The sequence below is a fragment of the Esox lucius genome, chromosome 16 (genome assembly GCF_011004845.1).
Source record: "Esox lucius isolate fEsoLuc1 chromosome 16, fEsoLuc1.pri, whole genome shotgun sequence".
Taxonomy (NCBI): Eukaryota; Metazoa; Chordata; class Actinopteri; order Esociformes; family Esocidae; genus Esox; species Esox lucius.
The window spans coordinates 21819052-21837278 of NC_047584.1; the positions used below are offsets into that span (position 1 = coordinate 21819052).

Here is an 18227-nt window from a genome sequence, read left to right on the forward strand (position 1 = left end):
TGATTTCATCTCTTGGTACGGATGGACAGGCCAAGCAGAAAGCAAAAAATAAGTTGGCCAGTATGTTTAAAATAGCCAGCGGCCCATTGAGTAGCTCAAAAGGTAAGTCTTCAATCTCAAAATCCATCATTCTTAGAATCCAAAAGAGATGGTTGTATGTTTGCAAGGAGTTATTCTCATTGCTCAACTTTTAGGCAGCAAAGCCTCACTCTCTTGAGTTTCTAAGCTCATCTGAGGCATCAACAAAAATTCATCCTATTTACATATGTATGTAAAATACTGTCAGCAAACAGGAACAAAATATCTGTATGAGATACGTAAGCTTCCTTTATGGTTTCCTGTATGTGCAGCAAATAGCAATGTGGTTAAAGCATTCAGCTTATAACTGAGAGGTGGCTGGTTTAAATCCCTAAACCAATTAGCTGAAAAATTTCTGCTCCTGTAAATCGTTTTAGATAATTTCTATCAATCTTTCTGCTTAGTTACTTGCTTGCTAATTACTTAAAAGCAAATTATCTTTTTAAAAGTTCAGAAACCTTTTGATCTTTATTTAATTGAAGGTCCCTAGAGATATCACAAATAGTATTGTTTCAATAATGCTATTAATTGTTCTTGAATCAAGACTTTTGCCATCTTTACTTGAAATATTTGCCTGACTACAGGGGTTCTTGTAACGTCTTCTGTGTAGCATGTTTACTATCATTACAGGAGGTCAATTTGTGTGCTGTCTGGTCATATGAGATCTGTTTGAGAATGGCACATTTAATTGTACCCCTCAGGCTTTCATTAAACTCTACAAAGATTCACGTTTTACCATGAACATCTGGTAAGTGAATGCAAATGAAAAAGATATTGCAAACAAGCTTGTATTGGCATCAAATGTTTGTCATACATGGTGCTTGTGAAGCAATTATCCTCTCTTGTACTTTTTTGTGATTGTTGGTTGTCTTTTTTTTTTTACTGGAAAATCTATAATATTCTGGGAGACAATATCAGAAAGGGTAAAGAAATGTTATTAACAGGAAGTAAGGTATTTGTCACATGACACATTGTGCATTCACTGAGATGGGCTGCATTCAGTGGAGCAAAACCATTCCGATGGCAAAAAGTTCCCAATGTTGAAGATAGACGTAGAACGATGAATTACTATAATTTCGGTATACTCAACCACTTTAACAGCACAGTATTAATGCGATCTACCAGTACATATAATAATGTCCTTCCTTCCAGGGTAAATGTATCATTTTGTGTTTCAACAATTAATTAGGTAGCAGAAGGAAATTGGGAGGGACCTACCTGATTAATTTCGCACGACGACTGCACCATATTGAGGGGAGGATGGATGGGGCCATGTATCGCTAGATCTTGGCAAAAAACCTCCTTCCCTCATTAAGAGCATTGAAGATGGGTCGTGGCTGGGTCTTCCAGCATGACAACGACCCGAAACACACAGCCAGGGCAACTAAGCAGTGGTTCCGTAAGAAGCATCTCAAGGTCCTGGAGTGGCCTAGCCAGTCTCCAGACCTGAACCCAATAGAAAATCTTTGGAGGGAGCTGAAAGTCCGTATTACACAGCGACAGCCCCGAAACCTGAAGGATCTGGAGAAGGTCTGTATGGAGGAGTGGGCCAAAATCCCTGCTGCAGTTTGTGCAAACCAGGTCAAGAAACAGGAAACGTATGATGTCTGTAATTGCAAACAAAGGTTTCTGTACCAAATATGCTTTTCTGATGTATTAAATACTTATGTCATGCAATAAAATGCAAATTAATTACTTAAAAATAATTTCTGGATTTTTGTTTTAGATTATTCTCTCACAGTTGAAGTGTACCTATGATAAAAAATTACAGACTTCTACATGCTTTGTGAGTGGGAAAACCTGGGATTGGACGTTCTGGGTGTAGTAGAAGAAATTCAGACAAACTGAGGTTGCCATACTGATTGATGCAATAAATGACACAATGTCGTCAAAATATTGGATGCCCAGTCCTTTTAGTACCCATACACATTGATCCACAATAAGAGCCAGCAGTAAAAGGATGGTGCAGGAAACCAGTGATCCCAGGAGCGTCTTAAGTGGCTGTTTGTTGTTTTCTCTGCCTCGGGATGGACAAAAAAAGCAAAAAATACATTGGCCAGTAGGTTGAGGATAACCAGAGGTCCATTGACTAACTCAAAAGTAAATTCGTCAACCTGAATTAAGGTCATTCTTAAAATCCAAAAGTGCTAATTATGTTTGTAGATAGTTTCACAATAATATAAGTGCTGAAAACAAAAACATATCATTCACTTAGTTTCACAAGTGACTGAGACATCAACAGTGAAAACAAATTCAAATACAATGTATTTACATAGATATGTAAATTATTGTTCAGCAAAAATGAATAAATATAACAATGGGGCTGCCATAAGCTTCCTGTATGGTTTCAAGCAGTTGAAGTATGCAGCTACTTACTGATAGGTCGTTGGACAAGAAGAGGTCAAGGTGAAATGTCATGAGCCCTTGATCAAGGTACTTAACAGTGATTCCTCCTGTAAGTCGTTCAGAATAAAAGCATCTGCTAAGTTATGACAATGGCCTACATCAAAGCCGGTTTGCCAGGATCACAGCCGGCCATCCAATTTGCTTACCACCACCACAGAGCTACAGAAAAACACCATTTACACTGGTTCACAAGACCACACCTACAGTGGAGCAGAGGAACAATTGACAAGTCTGTTCATTGACTGCAATTCAGCGTTCAACAGTATTTTTCCCTTGTCACCCGCAACTGGAGGTTACAAAAAGTGTATAAAGCATGTCTAAAATGATATAAATCTGATTTATTACATTATTTGGTGTTGATTATTTTATAATGCATCTTACCCTCTATCTTGTCCTGTGCTAGTGATAATGGCTATGGAGAGAAATAGTCAACGCATCATAGTCATACTTTCCTTTAATTAAATACACGTCTGACTAAAACGCCAGAGGTTAACAGACCGTTCATATTAGGAATCCAACAAACATATAAAAGTGTACTCTATCTACAAATAGCAGGAAAATATAGTACATCTTTATGCAAACAATCAATGATACTTGGCATTGTTATTGAACCGAATCCAATGAAGAGCCTCACACAAATTTCTAATGTTTCTCCCTAGAGAATAGGAAGGGGTATGAGTTGATTTAACAATGTGTTGAGCATTTCTGTTAAGATACATTCAATAAATTACAAAAACTGTTCCAAAAATCCAACCTCAATAAACTATCTAAGATATACATCCCATCTATGAATACATTCATACAGAATATCATATATGCAGTTACTGCACTTTTACTGCGGTTGTAAAAAACTGTATTTTGTTTTTAATAAGGAATTGACAGAACATTAAATATTTTTACACAATGTAACAGTACTTGACACATACATAACAAATGGGGCAACTTCCTCTTTTCCACCTGTTTTTCCTGTACATTTGAAATACACAGTGGCTACGGATCTGATTATCCTGCAAGCTTCTGGGCTGTGCGGATCACATTCATGCTACAGTTTGTTCAAAGCAGCAGTGGAGGATACTTTGACTCAACACTTCAGTCAGGCCTCAGTGGACTTCAGTGCGAAAGTAAACACTTCGGCCCGGATTGAACAAAAGCTTCAGGAAACTCCAGATCTTTCCGTCTAAAGACAGCACGGCCAATACAACGATCCTGGTAATTAAAAAAATCACAGCAGTTGGCAACTGGGTGTTCACACACACACAGACACACACACACAATTCGCAGAACAGAACAACTATTCATCCATTTATAATGGTAATTTGTATAACTGATGGGTTATTTCTTTTGACAAACCATCCAAACATATGGTTACATTTCTGCCGATCGATCAGAGCAAAATGTTTTTGGGGCACTCCCCTCTTAATTCCACCCGGTCCAGTGGATGCTAATGTATCTTCAGGTCCAGGCCCAAGGACAGAACCACCACAGTATGTGCTGAAGATCATAGGCGTGGTTTGCTGAAGGCAAAGCAGATGCAGCCTTCATGCCCGTGTGTGCTACCATGACAACACTTGGTTTGTCTTGACTATGATGGCAAATGTGCGTGCATAAGCACGATATGATCAGGACCTACACCTCCAGAATATCACACGTTCAAGTGAAATGTTGCGCTGTTGAATGTCTTGTCTGGCACATTTCCTCAGGTGCTACAAAATCTCTACATCCATGGGACACTTCCTGCACAGGTCGCAGAACCTCTGTGCAGAAAGGAGAGAATGTGGACATATGGGGAATTTGTAAATTAGGCTTAAGGGAAAGACGGGGTGTCTGGGCTTCAGAAGTAGTCCCGGCGCCGTGAGTCGTCGCTGATGAAGGAAGGGTTCCACTGGGCGGGGTAAATGCAGGAATGACGGGAGCCCGGCAGGCCGGAGAATGAGTAGATGCCATTACGCTCCAGGTCAGAGTTACGCAACGCGGGCTGTAACACCAGAAAATGAGACAGTGTTGTTAGTGTCAAAAGAGAAGGAAGGAGAAAGAGAGATATTTGGTAATCATATTTGGTCACCATAAATCATTTTGGCCCAATCCCTTTGTTTGTCTAGAGTCTTTCGAAGATCATTGCTCTATCGATTTGTGATGTCTGACCTTTGACCTTAAATAGCTGAAGTATTAAAAAAAAAAAAAAACATTAATTTCCTGTCACTTAACTGTCAGTTAACTGAATTAGTGATGACTGTAAGCTATCCCCCGAAACAAACATATTGTCTGCATTGTATGTAAATTGAAGGCATGTGTTTAGGTATTTTCAATCAGCCTATATGTGCATATATCTACACACAGATATCATTGTTAAAATGCCTAATAGTACAGTTCTGTGGAGCAGCCTGACCCCTGGAACGCCCCAGTAGTAGTTTGCATACGTACAGAGTAGTAGATGTCTGTCATCTGGAGCAGGTTCTTAGTGCTTCCATTCTCCTGCATCTCGATGGTCTCCCTCCCCCACTCCATAGACACACGGTTACTCTTCTGAAACTCTGCGTAAGGCGACATTTGGAAATCTCCACTTTTGAAAATGATCTTGTTGAGGTCATTCTTGTCTTTCCTGTAAGGAGAGCCACAAACATTTTCACTCAAAAAGTTCATTCAACTGGGCAGCAGCACGCTGTTATCATAATACTGTGTCATTAGATGGGATTAACTAAAGTAATAGCACAGGACAAGGTGCCATATATTTCACAGTGAACACATAAATTGAAAGCATCCAGTTGAAATATAAACCCCCACTGGAAATGGTGAGGACAGAAAGCCTGGTGACAGACAGAGGCAGAGCATAGAGTGAGATGGAACTGAGCGGTCATTCTGCTGTGTTTCTCAACAAAGAAAACACAAATGTCAATAACTACAATCTGCCACGAACACAGTGGACTACGTTATGTAGACTTTACCAAATTCTCTATAAATTCTGTTGTTTAGAAGTTTTGCAAGAGCTAACTGACACATGCAAGCACTTCAAAGAGTAGGCTTTCCCCTATGGAAAACAGTTAATACATGAAACAGGGACGTGGCAGAAGAATAATGCTAGCTAATGTCTGGCTCGTTCAGCCCACTCAACATCAGTAGACCCCACTGGAGACGAGAGGCAGTTTATCCTTTGTTAGTCATACAAATCTTTGGTAATAGTGTCATTGGGACTCTTACTTGCAGCAGGTGACGATGAGAGCAATGATGAGAATAAGAAGAAGGGCACCCCCTGCTGGCGATACCACCACAGCTATCAGCTTGTAGACTGGTAGAAACACAAGACATTATTATTAAACTAGATTGCAAGGTTGCAATTGTAAGTGCAGAAAGAAAAATGGCAACAGTGGCCTAAATTGATAAAGAGTTAAGAAACAGTTCTAATAAATGTAAGAGCTGCATAATAGAGTGGTAATATGTTCAGTGACTGGATATTTAGTTTACATTATTATGTATTACATTATTATTATTATTATTATGCAATCAGAGTTTTCTATATCATGAAGGGGGACACTTGTTGTAAGTAGACCACTCTCTCTTCTCTATATTCATGTAGTTGACATGTCAGTGGTTATAATCCCCACTGCTATTTCAGCTTTGATAAACACGTGGGTGAAATATTTCTGTCCCATTTACAATTTCCAGTTATACCCCCTATCACTTTGAGACATCACATTTACAGTTAGATGAGTCCTGGTTAGAAAGGGCTTTGCCTGGGTAATCATATGAATATTGTCTGGTTCTATATTGAACTAATCAGTGAAGAGCTAATTACTTAACATATACATTATCCACTTCTGAAATATCTTTATAGATGAAAAACTTTATATAAAACATTTATAAATTATCTTATAAGTTAAATTAACTCTCCAACTTACAATTTCCACAATTGAATCCTCCGAATCCAAATGTGCACCTAAAAGGTTTACAACAAAATATAAGAAACAACTACAGTATAAATGATTTATTAACATGTATTAACAGGATAGACCAGTGGATGAGAGGATTAGCGTTCTCTAAGCTAACCTGACACAGGTTCCGTTGACCCGTTTCAGTCCATCACCGCATTCTGTAAGAGGATCATTAACAGTTTCATAATGGTCTCACAAAATTTTTTTTGGTAGTATTTTCCTTCAAGTAGGGGACCATCCTGTCCCTCCAAGCTCTCCCAGCTCCAGGTCTCACCTATGCAGGATTGGTCGTCCGGGTTTAGTTTATAGTACCCTGGTGGACACTGGCAGTAGGCTGTCCCACTGGAGTCATTACATAAGGAACGCTCTGGGTGACACTGGGTGTTCTGGGCCAGACAGAGACTCTCATCTGAGGGACAGAGAGCATTAGGGCTAGGATGTTAGTACCATGGCCAGGTATGAAATAAGAAATGTCCTCTGACTTCCATGGTTTTTTGGGGTATGGAAAACACTCTAGGTAAGAGATTGCATGCCTTTTGTCCTGTTGGTTGTATATAAGCATGACAGAGATTAAGGTGAATGAGGTGGGGGTGAAAGAGAGAGAAATCTGGAGGAAAATGACAGAAGAAGTCAAATGGAGAATTGCTGTACTATGATAGGAGAGCTGATGAGTGACCACCACTCTGCAGTGTCCAGCGCTGTTGGTACAGTTCTTCAGAGACATCTGTATGTTATGGAGGACATCATAGCTCGTCACATCAGCAGAGATGGAGAACATGTTGACAGCTGAGATACTGGCACTATCATTCCCTCTGGAAAAACCCAGAAGACAACATTTGAGGCCGTGTTCTAGGGGATAGAGATCGATTGTCTGCTTTGTTCATTTTGTGTAACCCCATCCACCAACAAGCCTGTCATTCACTACAGCCCGCTGTATAATCTGCCCTATCGTAAAAACGGCTTTGAAAAAACCTGAATTCTTCAAAACAACATAATTCAATGTTTATAATTAGTAACAAACTTAGTAACACAGACATAGACACAGGAAATGGGAGTCTAATTAGTTTGTTGGTGTCACACATTCAGGATTTTTTGGCAGGCGGAATATAAAAAGCAAACTAAACACCATTCAATATAATAACAAACATACTTTTCTTTCAAAATAGATTGTCTGTATCCACGCAGAGTTGATAATGAGGCATTAAGCTGCAAAACAAAGAGGGAAAGATTATTAACAGAGCCTCGAATTACCCAGATGATACATGATTCATGATTGCATGATTTAATGCTTTCATTATAGATTCCATCCTCAACAGTGTTTGTCAGGGTCCTAAATGGTAGCCTATTCCCTCTGTAGAAGGAACATCAGGCTTACCAGCTGGTTGATCTCCCTCTGGATCTCATGAAGGCTGACACTCCTGGACAGCATGGAGTCATGGGTGGGGTTGTTGACACTGAACGTCCCTAAGAAAGTCTTGGCTGTAGAGGAAAACAGAAACTCAGAAACCACATCATAAGCCTGGAAAGAAGAACCCAAGTGTTGTTATATATTTGTAATGTCACGAGAGACAAGTAAACAAAGGCGGTGCCGTTTGTAAAGTCGTACCTCGCGTGCAATCTCGACCGTTCTCTATGTCCTGACCCAAGGGACACTCGCAGCTGAATGAGCCCATGATATTCTTACACTTAGAGTTGCTGGGACAGGGGCCCGAGGTTCCGGGACCACTCTCACACTCATCCACATCTGAACCGACACGACATTAACCAGACAGACGTCAGAGAGCAGGTCAAAGCAACATACTGCCAAATACTCAACACACTCCACACCCACAACACACCGCTAGTACACAACACCATCTGCTACACTATTTACCAGTATTTCCCATTTGGCAGGGAATGACATGTTGAGCTCACCCTTATTGCAGGTAGGTCCAGTCCATGCAGGCAGACAGGAACAGGATGCAGTCCCTCCTTTGGCTGCACATACCCCTCCATTCAGACAGTGATTGGGCTCACAGGCGCTGCCTAGATTGGAGACATGGATTCAGACCAACATACTGGATCTCCTATCTATGCAAAGTTGCTATGGACTTGTATTTCATTGGTCAATCATTCACATATGGCTGCCAGTTGACAAATAAAAATAACATTGTTTTTACACAAATTATCTCATCATTAAGGCAATGATATTCTAACCACCCTATTTTGCGAGATGCTGGCAGGAAGTGGCAAATGTACTAATTAACAGATTTGGTGAATGAAATTATTTGGGAAATGAATGTTCTTTAAAGAACTTGAAAACAACTTGCATCATCATGTATGGATTGTTATTCAACAGTCGGTTTGATGGAAACACTGGTGTACTGTACACACTCAAATGATACTTTAGAGGATTTTAGAATACAAGCATAAAAGTCAGTCACCAATTGGTCTAGTGACAAACCTGGCATCTGCTGTGTTGGTCTGATGTCCATTGGAGTTGTGGTCACCTGTATCACAGTGGTGCCCCTGTCAGTGGGTTTCCCTAAACTGTGCTGTTCCACTGTGCCCCTAAAGGTGGCACTCTGGGTGGTGGAGGAAGCTGTTGTGGTCGAGGTCGGGCCCTGGCCACTGTGGGCCGTGTTGTTTCCCGGTGTGGCCGTGCTGGTCTCCAAGTGCAAGGTGGTGACGTCGGTGGAGCTCACCCATGTCGAGGGCCCTTGGGTATGGGTCTGCGGGGTCCCTGGGCGCTGGGGTGTGGAAGTGGAGGTCTGGAGACCCAGGGTAGTGTAAGAGGTAGTGGTGGCAGGTATAGACGTGGGTGGAGTCCGGGCCTCGATGATAGTGGTGGTGCTGGGTTGAACCATCCTGGTGGTAGCCGGAGGAGGGGTCGGCGTGGTGCTGGTTGCTGTGGTAACTCTGTTGGTTTCGTCCTCAGTGACCTGTGAGGTCATCATCACAGTAATGGGCACGGTAGACTCCAGGACCTCCGTGGCAACGGCCGGCTGTTCTGTCTTGGGGATGAAGGGAGGCTGGCCCGAGAGGAACCGGGACGGGGAATCGTCCAGGGCAGTGGCTCGGTCCCCTAGTGTTGGGGAACCAGTGGTCGGACCCGGTCCTAGGCTGGTGATGTCCTCTGTGTTGACCGATGGGACCCCCTCCGTCTCTCCCTGGTCTCCTCGAGTGCTGAGTGGACCTGTGGGGGAGTCGGTGGTCCCCAGGCCAGTGACCATGATGGAGGTAACCTCTCTGTCTCCTTCCTGAGAGGCATTGGTGCTGTGACGGCTGGGGCCTCCTGACAACATCACAGGGGTCTGTGAGGAAGCAGACACACCATCTTCTGTCTGGGATGTCCTGCCTCTGGGGGGCTGACTGGAGTCGGTCGTGTCTCTGTCCCTGTATCTACTGAGTGGAGGGGTGGAGCTGGGTGTCCCCTCCGAGCCTAGTGAGGTGAGATCCCGCTGCTCTGTCACATTCGGGGGTCCAGTCAGTGGATGGGTCCCCCTGGAGGAGAATGTACCAGGCCACTGGGTTTCAGAAGGTTGTCTACCCTTTGAGGATATAGTGTCGGTGGGGTTGTGAGAGTCTGATGTAGCGTCTGTATTGTCAAGTTCAGTAGAGGATATACTATCCGTGATGTCCCTGGGCCCAGTGTGGCCGGCAGGGGAGCCCCAGTTGGAAGCCTGAGAGGAGGAATTAGAGTCCTCTGGGTACATGGATGTGCTGTTGAAGGTCACGGAAAGTAAGGTCCTCTCTCCTGCTCGACTCACAGTGGATGTTCCTAGATCTGTTGAACTGTCCTGACCCACTGTGCCTCTGTCTGTTGACTGATCTTCTCTGAGACCCACTGTGCCTCTGTCTGTTGACTGATCTTCTCTGAGACCCACTGTGCCTCTGTCTGTTAACAGTTCCTCTCCGAGTCCCACTGTGCCTCTGTCTGTTGAACTGTCCTGACTCACTGTGCCTCTGTCTGTTGAACTGTCCTGACTCACTGTGCCTCTGTCTGTTGAACTGTCCTGACCCATTGTGCTTCTGTCTGTTGACTGGTCCTCTCCGAGTCCCACTGTGCCTCTGTCTGTTGAACTGTCCTGACTTACTGTGCCTCTGTCTGTTGAACTGTCCTGGCTCACTGTGCCTCTCTCTGTTGAACTGTCCTGACCCATTGTGCTTCTGTCTGTTGACTGGTCCTCTCCGAGTCCCACTGTGCCTCTGTCTGTTGAACTGTCCTGACTCACTGTGCCTCTGTTGTTTGAACTGTCCTGACCCATTGTGCTTCTGTCTGTTGACTGGTCCTCTCCGAGTCCCACTGTGCCTCTGTCTGTTGAACTGTCCTGACTCACTGTGCCTCTGTTGTTTGAACTGTCCTGACCCATTGTGCTTCTGTCTGTTGACTGGTCCTCTCTGAGAACCACAGTGCTTTGGTCTTTCGACTGGTTCTGTCTGAGACCTGATGTGCTTCGGTCTGTTGACAGGTCCTCTCTGAGAACCACAGTGCTTTGGTCTTTCGACTGGTTCTGTCTGAGACCTGATGTGCTTCGGTCTGTTGACAGGTCCTCTCTGAGAACCACAGTGCTTTGGTCTTTCGACTGGTTCTGTCTGAGACCTGATGTGCTTCGGTCTGTTGACAGGTCCTCTATGAGACCCACAGTGCTTCTGTCTGTAGAGTGGTCCTCTATGAGATCCACAGAGCCTCTTTCTGTTGAGTGGTCCTCTTTGAGAGCCAAAGACCCTCTTTCTGTTGGCTGGTTCTGTAAGGGATGCAAAGTGCCTCTGTCTGGTGACTGGCCCTCTACAAGGCCTACAGTGCTTCGTTCTGTCAACTGGTTTCGTCTTAGGCCCACGGTGCTTTCGTCATTTGACCGGTCCTTTCTAAGACTTCTTTCAGTATCAATACTGTCCTGAGACAGTCTGGCTTCAGTAGCAGACAGGGAACCAAGGTCTACTGAGCGCTTGGTTTGAGTCACAGCCCTGAGTTCTGCTGGGAGCCCACGGTAGGCCTCTGGTATATGCTCTGGCGTTAGGATGGTCTGGTCCTTCCACTGAATGGTAGGCTCTGTGGATACTACAAAGGTGGAGCTCATTTGCTCTGTCGACAAGCCATGAGTTTCTTCTGAAGTCCAGTTGGTTGAATCCGTGGAGGGGTGCATGTTTTGTTCACTGGCTGTGAAGAATAAAGAAATGTAATAAGTTTTGAGTTTTCTGTATTCAAAGAAAGCAATTTGTCACATGTAGAGTAGGTGAAAACGACACCCAAAATGAAAATCTCCATATCTACACCACCAGATGGCCCCAGAGAGGTTGTGTCTTATTACAGAAGCTGAAAGGGAATGCTGTCAGGAGCTCCTGCCCGTGAATGTAACGATTCTGGGTGGAGAACAATTGGCAGTCAGGCCCGTCTACCCTAACAAAAGCTTGGGCCCTAAATATGGAAGACTGTGGCCTTTGGGACTGCCATTTCCTTCCTAAAGCTGATCCAGCAGAAGCCATAGATGTCACTTTGCAGAAATCGGTTCGGTTCATACTGAAGTTGGCTGTAGTGCTCATACATTGTGTGTGTTTTTTGAATACCTTTTATCATACCTTTAACAATTCAGTGATATTGCTATATTTCATTTGTCAGTGTACTATACCTATGCTTGCCATGGTATGTAGGCTGGTGTGACGTGTTCTTGTCTTTTTCACCACTACTACTAAGGCAACTCAACCTACTTGGTCTAAGACCTGAAATGCCCATCTCTCTACTCTGCCACAGCCTGTTGACAGCCTGCCTTGCCTCCTGCCTTGGACCAGCACTTCACCACTGACTGAAACTAGTTTTGGAAAAGTATCCTGCTGCCAGTGCCAAGCAAGGGGAAAGTAGTTTCTGCACTGAATAAAATACTGAATGCATTAACACAAAGCAACAAAACACTTGCAGTCAGGCAGCCAGTACACAGATGAAAAGAAGATGACTTCTGTTCCCTGTTCCCTGTATGGGTCCTGACAAAACTATTCACATGTTTTGCTATTCTTTAAAAGGTCTGTTACTAGTAATTACCTTTATTATTGTCATAATGTTAATATATTAGGCCCTGTTATAAAAACCTTAACTCACAATGCAATATCCCAAATTTTCTTCCACCTTGTGGAAGTTGGATGAATTACTGCCAGACCAGTTGGCACTCTTCCCTCATAGGGCACTTTCCCTTTTGGTTGACCAACTTAAAAAAGCTTTTAAAAATATAATATATAAATATATATTAAAAAAGGTATGTAGATGGCACAATGATTCCCTAATTGTTTTCTCGTTTGGACAGAAACTGAGTGAACGGAATGTCAGCAACCAGGAAATGACAGAGGGATTTCGCTTGCCCATATCTGCTATTGTTCATTTTAGGAGAGATGACTGCATGTATTACTGACATCTGTAGATGAAAAGGAGGGCGCAGCTTTTCCATTTGACCAATAGAAATTCATGCAATTTAGGATGCGCTTCATCATTACATTGTTACTGTAGACATATTATGGACATTTTGTGATATTCTACAAAATGCCCCTTTAATGCAAACACACTACATTTGATCTCTCCGATGTCACAGCGGTCCTACAAACACAACTGAACTTTACTGTCAGTTAACTGTTGCGAGTAAGTCAGACACCATTTTTTTAAAATAAAAAATACTAAGAATTCATAAAATGTATATGTTTATTGCGGCATTTTGGGGATTGTATTGTTTGCAGAGGGTGCAAAAATGTTTTGAATGTAAAATAGGGGACAAGGTTTAAAAGGTCTTATATACTACTGCTATCATCCTTCAGGATTCAAAGCACTCGATTTATAGTTGCCGATATATTACACCTAAATGCTGTCTGCAACTTTTGCAATGAGCTGTGCCAAACAACTGTTCTTAGTCTTGGTATATTGGCCATACACCATGCTACCTTGAGCCTAATTAAGAAATAAGGCACATTTCACCATAAACATTGGGGATCTCAAGATGAAGAATACCGGGCTAGCTGGCTAAACTACAAACTAGTCACCTTGTAGAGAAGCGGACCTGGACCCCTCTTACACTCAGACATCTTGAAGTAAAGGACAGAGAGAGTGTGGTTATCCCAGGTTTCATCACCAATGTAATGATTGAGATAACGAGAACCAAAATTAAAGCTGCGCCTCTGAATCAGACCTCTTGGCTTGATAGTCACAAGATGGGAATAAATTGAATGAACCCTGGGCAAATTACTCAGGTCAACACCCATATCTCATTGACAATGGCTTATACGAATGTATTGAGTTAAACAATTCAAGAATTTGGGCAGTGTGATGAAATAAGTTTCAACTGACCCTGTCCAGGGGTATCATGTCCCCAGAATCTATGTTGTAAAAGTCTATGTGCCAGGAGTGAGTTTGTCCTCCCTGGTGTAATTTATCCTGTCTTTTCTTGTATACTGTTGGATCTCAGGTATGCACCCTATAATTATCTGGTGTCTTATTGGACATTAGCTCTACCTGGCCAGATTAATCCACCTTGGTGATTTTGCTGATCTGGATTATGCCTGGCTACTCTTGGTGTTGCTGGCCACAACCCACCAGGTTTGAGTTGCTTTTTTGTCTCAACCTCTTAACACTGCCAATGAAATGCAACTGATATTTACATTTTCTCCATAGGATCTGACTACTAATGTAAGAAGTTAACTTCATTATTTGAAACAAAAAATTTATTGGTTTTAAAAGGTCAACCTGTGAAGTAGTTCAGTACATGTTGTATTATTTTGATCTATTCTAGTCTATTAGCTGCCAGGACATTTTAATGGGAAAAAACATACCTGTATGATTCATAAAACTATTATTGTTTTTATGGATTAGACTACATTAAACGTACTTAATGTCAAGAGTACTGCACGTTCTTTAAGGATAATGTCTTTACTAAATAACCATATAGTATCGTTAAAGAAGGAGAATACATGGTGTCAGTGTAGAAAAACCACCAAGGTCACGTTGGGAGTTTATAGCCCACACAGCGCCTATCCTCATTTTTTAAAGATATTTTGGTTCCCGTTACCAACTTTAATTGCATCAATCTTTTAAATGTAATCAGAAATATATTGATTTTATCCGTGGATGTTTTTCAGCATTCATTCTATTATTTATTCCAAATACACCAAGGGTTGTTGATCATTTAGTCTACAAGAAACGTATAATAAGACATAATTTAGTTTGCATTCACATCCAATCATCAAATCACGACTGAGATTAAAACCTTCAGACAAAAAAATTAAATACTTAAACAATTGTCACCACGCGACCCTTCACACATTACCGGGATAGTGTGGACGTCTAAGCACCGTTTTTGTCTGCACCCTACTACCCCTTACCTAATTTGTCTTCACTTAACCTTGGTATGTCAGTAGCATCAGAATGCCTGACTCTGTGGTGAATATCTGATCCAGTCGACGGTGAGAACTCCCAAAGATCTGTAGAAGTTCCAGGAATAGTAAACAAGTCTTTTGGTAAATCAGTTATGGCAGTTATTTCTTCCGAGTTCGTAACACTGGGGGAAAAGTATCCCTTCGTTACCAATGTCCTATCCATATTGTTGCTGTTGGATGTGTATGTCCACGCACTGAGGGGTCTCAAAATGACCAAGAGGACCATGAGAGAAAGGCGGACTAGGACTACGTGACACAAAAAACACGTTTCCATGATCAAAACGACCTGTAAACGGCGGTGAGTAGGAGCATAATCCACAGTAGCAGCAAGTCACTCATAGATACCATCAGAAATGGTAACCTTCAGTCATTTCTCATTTCCAATCCTTCTGAGACCCTAAACATCCATTGATTCGAACTTTGGAGACGATAAAGTGGTGCTGGAAACAGAAGCCTGTTATCACATCTGAGGCGCCTAACTCCTCCCACACTAACAGCGATAGTGGTTTCCACCCTATTCCGCTCTAGCAGTAGAATGATTCGTTCCGCGGGCTGGATATGAGATCAACTGCACTCTGAATCTGTGATTGTGTATTATCTTAGTGTGTACGCCTATATGTAGTGTACTGATGTATGTAGTGCATGATTACCGTAGAATCAGTAGCCTTTAAAAAATAAATGTTGCTAGTAAGACTAAAACTGTCCACTCCTTTGAGACCGCAGCTGTTCCGCCACACAACCATATTTGTGTAAGGACTTTTGTCCAATCTCTACGATTTCATGATAATGTAGGCCAAACATTTTTAATATGAATTTCTTTTTTTACAAGTGTAGGCCTGCGAACGTGTCCGGTTCCCCATGGCTCTTGCAGCGTTGTTTGTAATAACGTCTTGAAAGTATTCTGTAGTACAATTCCCATGCATGACACAAGTGTGAAGACCTAGATAATACATCAACTTTTCACAAACTTGCAGAAGGAAATCTTCCACCACCCATTTATATACAAGCAGATAAAGCCAGACATTGTAGTGATAAGTCATTCATGTTTATATAATCCATAAAACAAAATAAATAGTGTAATCCTTTGAGCACATTGAGTGGAATGCATTGCTAATGCATGCCATATATTACCTCACAGTCATAGACCGGTAAAAATCCAGATGTCAGTAGAGTTTGACTACAGGCTTCAGATTTCAGTCTGACTGTTTATAATCTGGATATAAAACCAGATTATAAACATTTGTTAAGCCTGGTCCCATATCAGTGTGCTGTTTCTCCAAGTCAAATTGTCATTGTTTGTTAGAAAGACAGGAAAAAACTATCTAGGCCAAGGCTAATATGGTCTGCGAAAAGACCAGCCATCCAGAGATGTGATGGTCAGTTGTGTTGCAGGTGTGCCATCCTGTCTGGTTCGATAAAGGAAGACTGGTGGTAGCGGTCTCGAGAGGCAAAATCCAGGTTTTCCTCGGTCAGTTGCCTAGTTTCCATGCCAACACCTGGCAAAGAGGGTGTCACAACAATCTGGTCCACATGAAGCTCCCTTCTAAAGAAAATGACATTAATTCATGGCATAACTTATTCATTTAACATTGTATTAATAATACCTAATTAATAGAAGCTTTCAGGTAGGCTACTAAGCTTTATTAGCTTTATGTTCCTAAAGCCTTCATAATATCTTGGTGCAGGATTTTAACTAAAATGCTCAAATTCTTCCATGTTTTTAGGGGTGCCCTTCAACCCCTTCAGTTTTCAGCTTTTGCCATGAATTTTGAATGTGATTCAGATCTGAACTCTTCACTGGCCAACCCAAAACATTCCAGCAGGTAGCCATATCTCTTCAGTTAGGTAAAAAAGAATCTGTACATTCTGACCACCATAGCAGTAAAGAAATATTTCTCTGAAATTTAGAAATGTCTATTTTTGTATATATACCAAAACCAAATAGTTAAATTATCCATGTTAAGGCTAAACCTAAAACACTTCAATTTGACTGAAATAGCAATATTGAAATAAAGGGGCGAAGCCTTCAGTGAGTTTTAATAAAACATACAATTAGAGTGGTACATGGAGACTGAGTGATGCTGTGACATATACCTTCCAAGGTTGCTTAGTGTTGTCCTAATCCATCGAAAAAAGCTGAAATGAGCTGCAGCTCCTGTAGAACCACAAAAAAACATGGCACATTGACACGTCTTAACCAGAGCAGTTAGGGTTATCATGACACATTGACACGTCTTAACCAGAGCAGTTAGGGTTATCATGATACATTGACACATCTTAACCAGAGCAGTTAGGGTTATCATGATAAATTGACACATCTTAACCAGAGCAGTTAGGGTTATCATGATACATTGACACATCTTAACCAGAGCAGTTAGGGTTATCATGACACATTGACACATCTTAACCAGAGCAGTTAGGGTCATCCTGACACATTGACACATCTTAACCAGAGCAGTTAGGGTTATCATGACAGATCACGTGGTCAAGTTTTCTAACCTGTCGGTTACTGGCAGTACACTCTAACCACTCGGCTACATCCCACCCTATATAATCCAATTATTACTGTATATATCAGATATTATGAACAATAAATAAGTTGTACTCAATAGGATAATTCACGCCATAAAGATCAACTTCTCTGATCAACAGTGTGAGAGCTTTGTGTGACCCAGATAAAATAACAACCATATCAATGACACCTGCAAGTGCTGTGCATGTGGGATATACAGTAAACATCTGCCAAAGTCGAGGGTGTGGCTGGGTGGGGGTTAATATCAGTGTTGCAGGATCCTCAAACTCAGCTATTCTAACTATCCTGCTGAACAGCTGTTACCGAGAGATAAACTCATCGGGCTCCTGGTGCAGATTCCTAGGAAGAATGCTTGCCACGATCTTCAAATCCCTAGAATATTTGGATTCAGGCAATTAGATATTATGAAATAGGGAAAAGGAGAATCTTTTCAGATTATTCACAGAGAGGTTCATGTGACAGTAGGCATAGTCACCCATTGGAAGTCCAGGGCTTGCTTTCCCAATGTAGAGAAAGAGGATCATGGCGACTATTATGTTTGCCAAGGCATAGACCCACTGAATGACAAACATGATCAGGATGGAACATAATGCCTGCACAAAGGAAATAAATATTACTGATTCAGAAAAAAACAAAGGTTTATGCTTCAATAACCTGATATGTTTCAATAGCTTACTCACACCAATTAATGCTATCCAGTGGTTGCAAAACAAGGCATAGAATGAATCGGGCATTGGTTGGATTTCTGATGTCTGTTGTTCGGACTTGCTCTCAGAATCTGTCCATGATATTTCACAAATAAAGAGAATATTACAAAAGTAGACATCAAATACTCTAGTCAATATTTAAATCACTATGGATATGTGTGTGTACGAGTACGCCCGAACATGACTATT

General features: G+C 41.9%; 1 protein-coding gene across 7 annotated transcripts in view; it reads right to left on the minus strand.

Annotated features, from left to right (window-relative positions):
* Positions 1–2925: 2925 nt before the first annotated feature.
* LOC109614623 (solute carrier family 12 member 8) overlaps positions 2926–18227 on the minus strand; it is a 29893-nt gene continuing 14591 nt past the window's right edge. The window contains exons 1-13 of one of the 7 annotated variants that reach the window (XM_020054940.3): positions 14745–15463; positions 8854–11550; positions 8325–8435; positions 8017–8154; positions 7786–7889; positions 7561–7616; positions 7062–7222; positions 6685–6819; positions 6526–6568; positions 6378–6415; positions 5680–5767; positions 4906–5083; positions 2926–4459 (exon numbers count right to left, since the gene is read on the minus strand). In XM_020054940.3, the coding sequence (XP_019910499.3) occupies positions 4316–4459; positions 4906–5083; positions 5680–5767; positions 6378–6415; positions 6526–6568; positions 6685–6819; positions 7062–7222; positions 7561–7616; positions 7786–7889; positions 8017–8154; positions 8325–8435; positions 8854–11550; positions 14745–15072 (4221 nt within the window). In that variant the 5' untranslated portion in view covers positions 15073–15463 and the 3' untranslated portion in view covers positions 2926–4315. Of the gene's footprint in view, positions 4460–4905; positions 5084–5679; positions 5768–6377; positions 6416–6525; positions 7223–7560; positions 7617–7785; positions 7890–8016; positions 8155–8324; positions 8436–8853; positions 11551–14744; positions 16342–16892; positions 17704–17806; positions 17925–18011; positions 18110–18227 lie in introns of those variants that run through there. The other 6 variants (XM_029125859.2, XM_029125857.2, XM_029125858.2 and 3 more) reach the window with 6 other exon arrangements.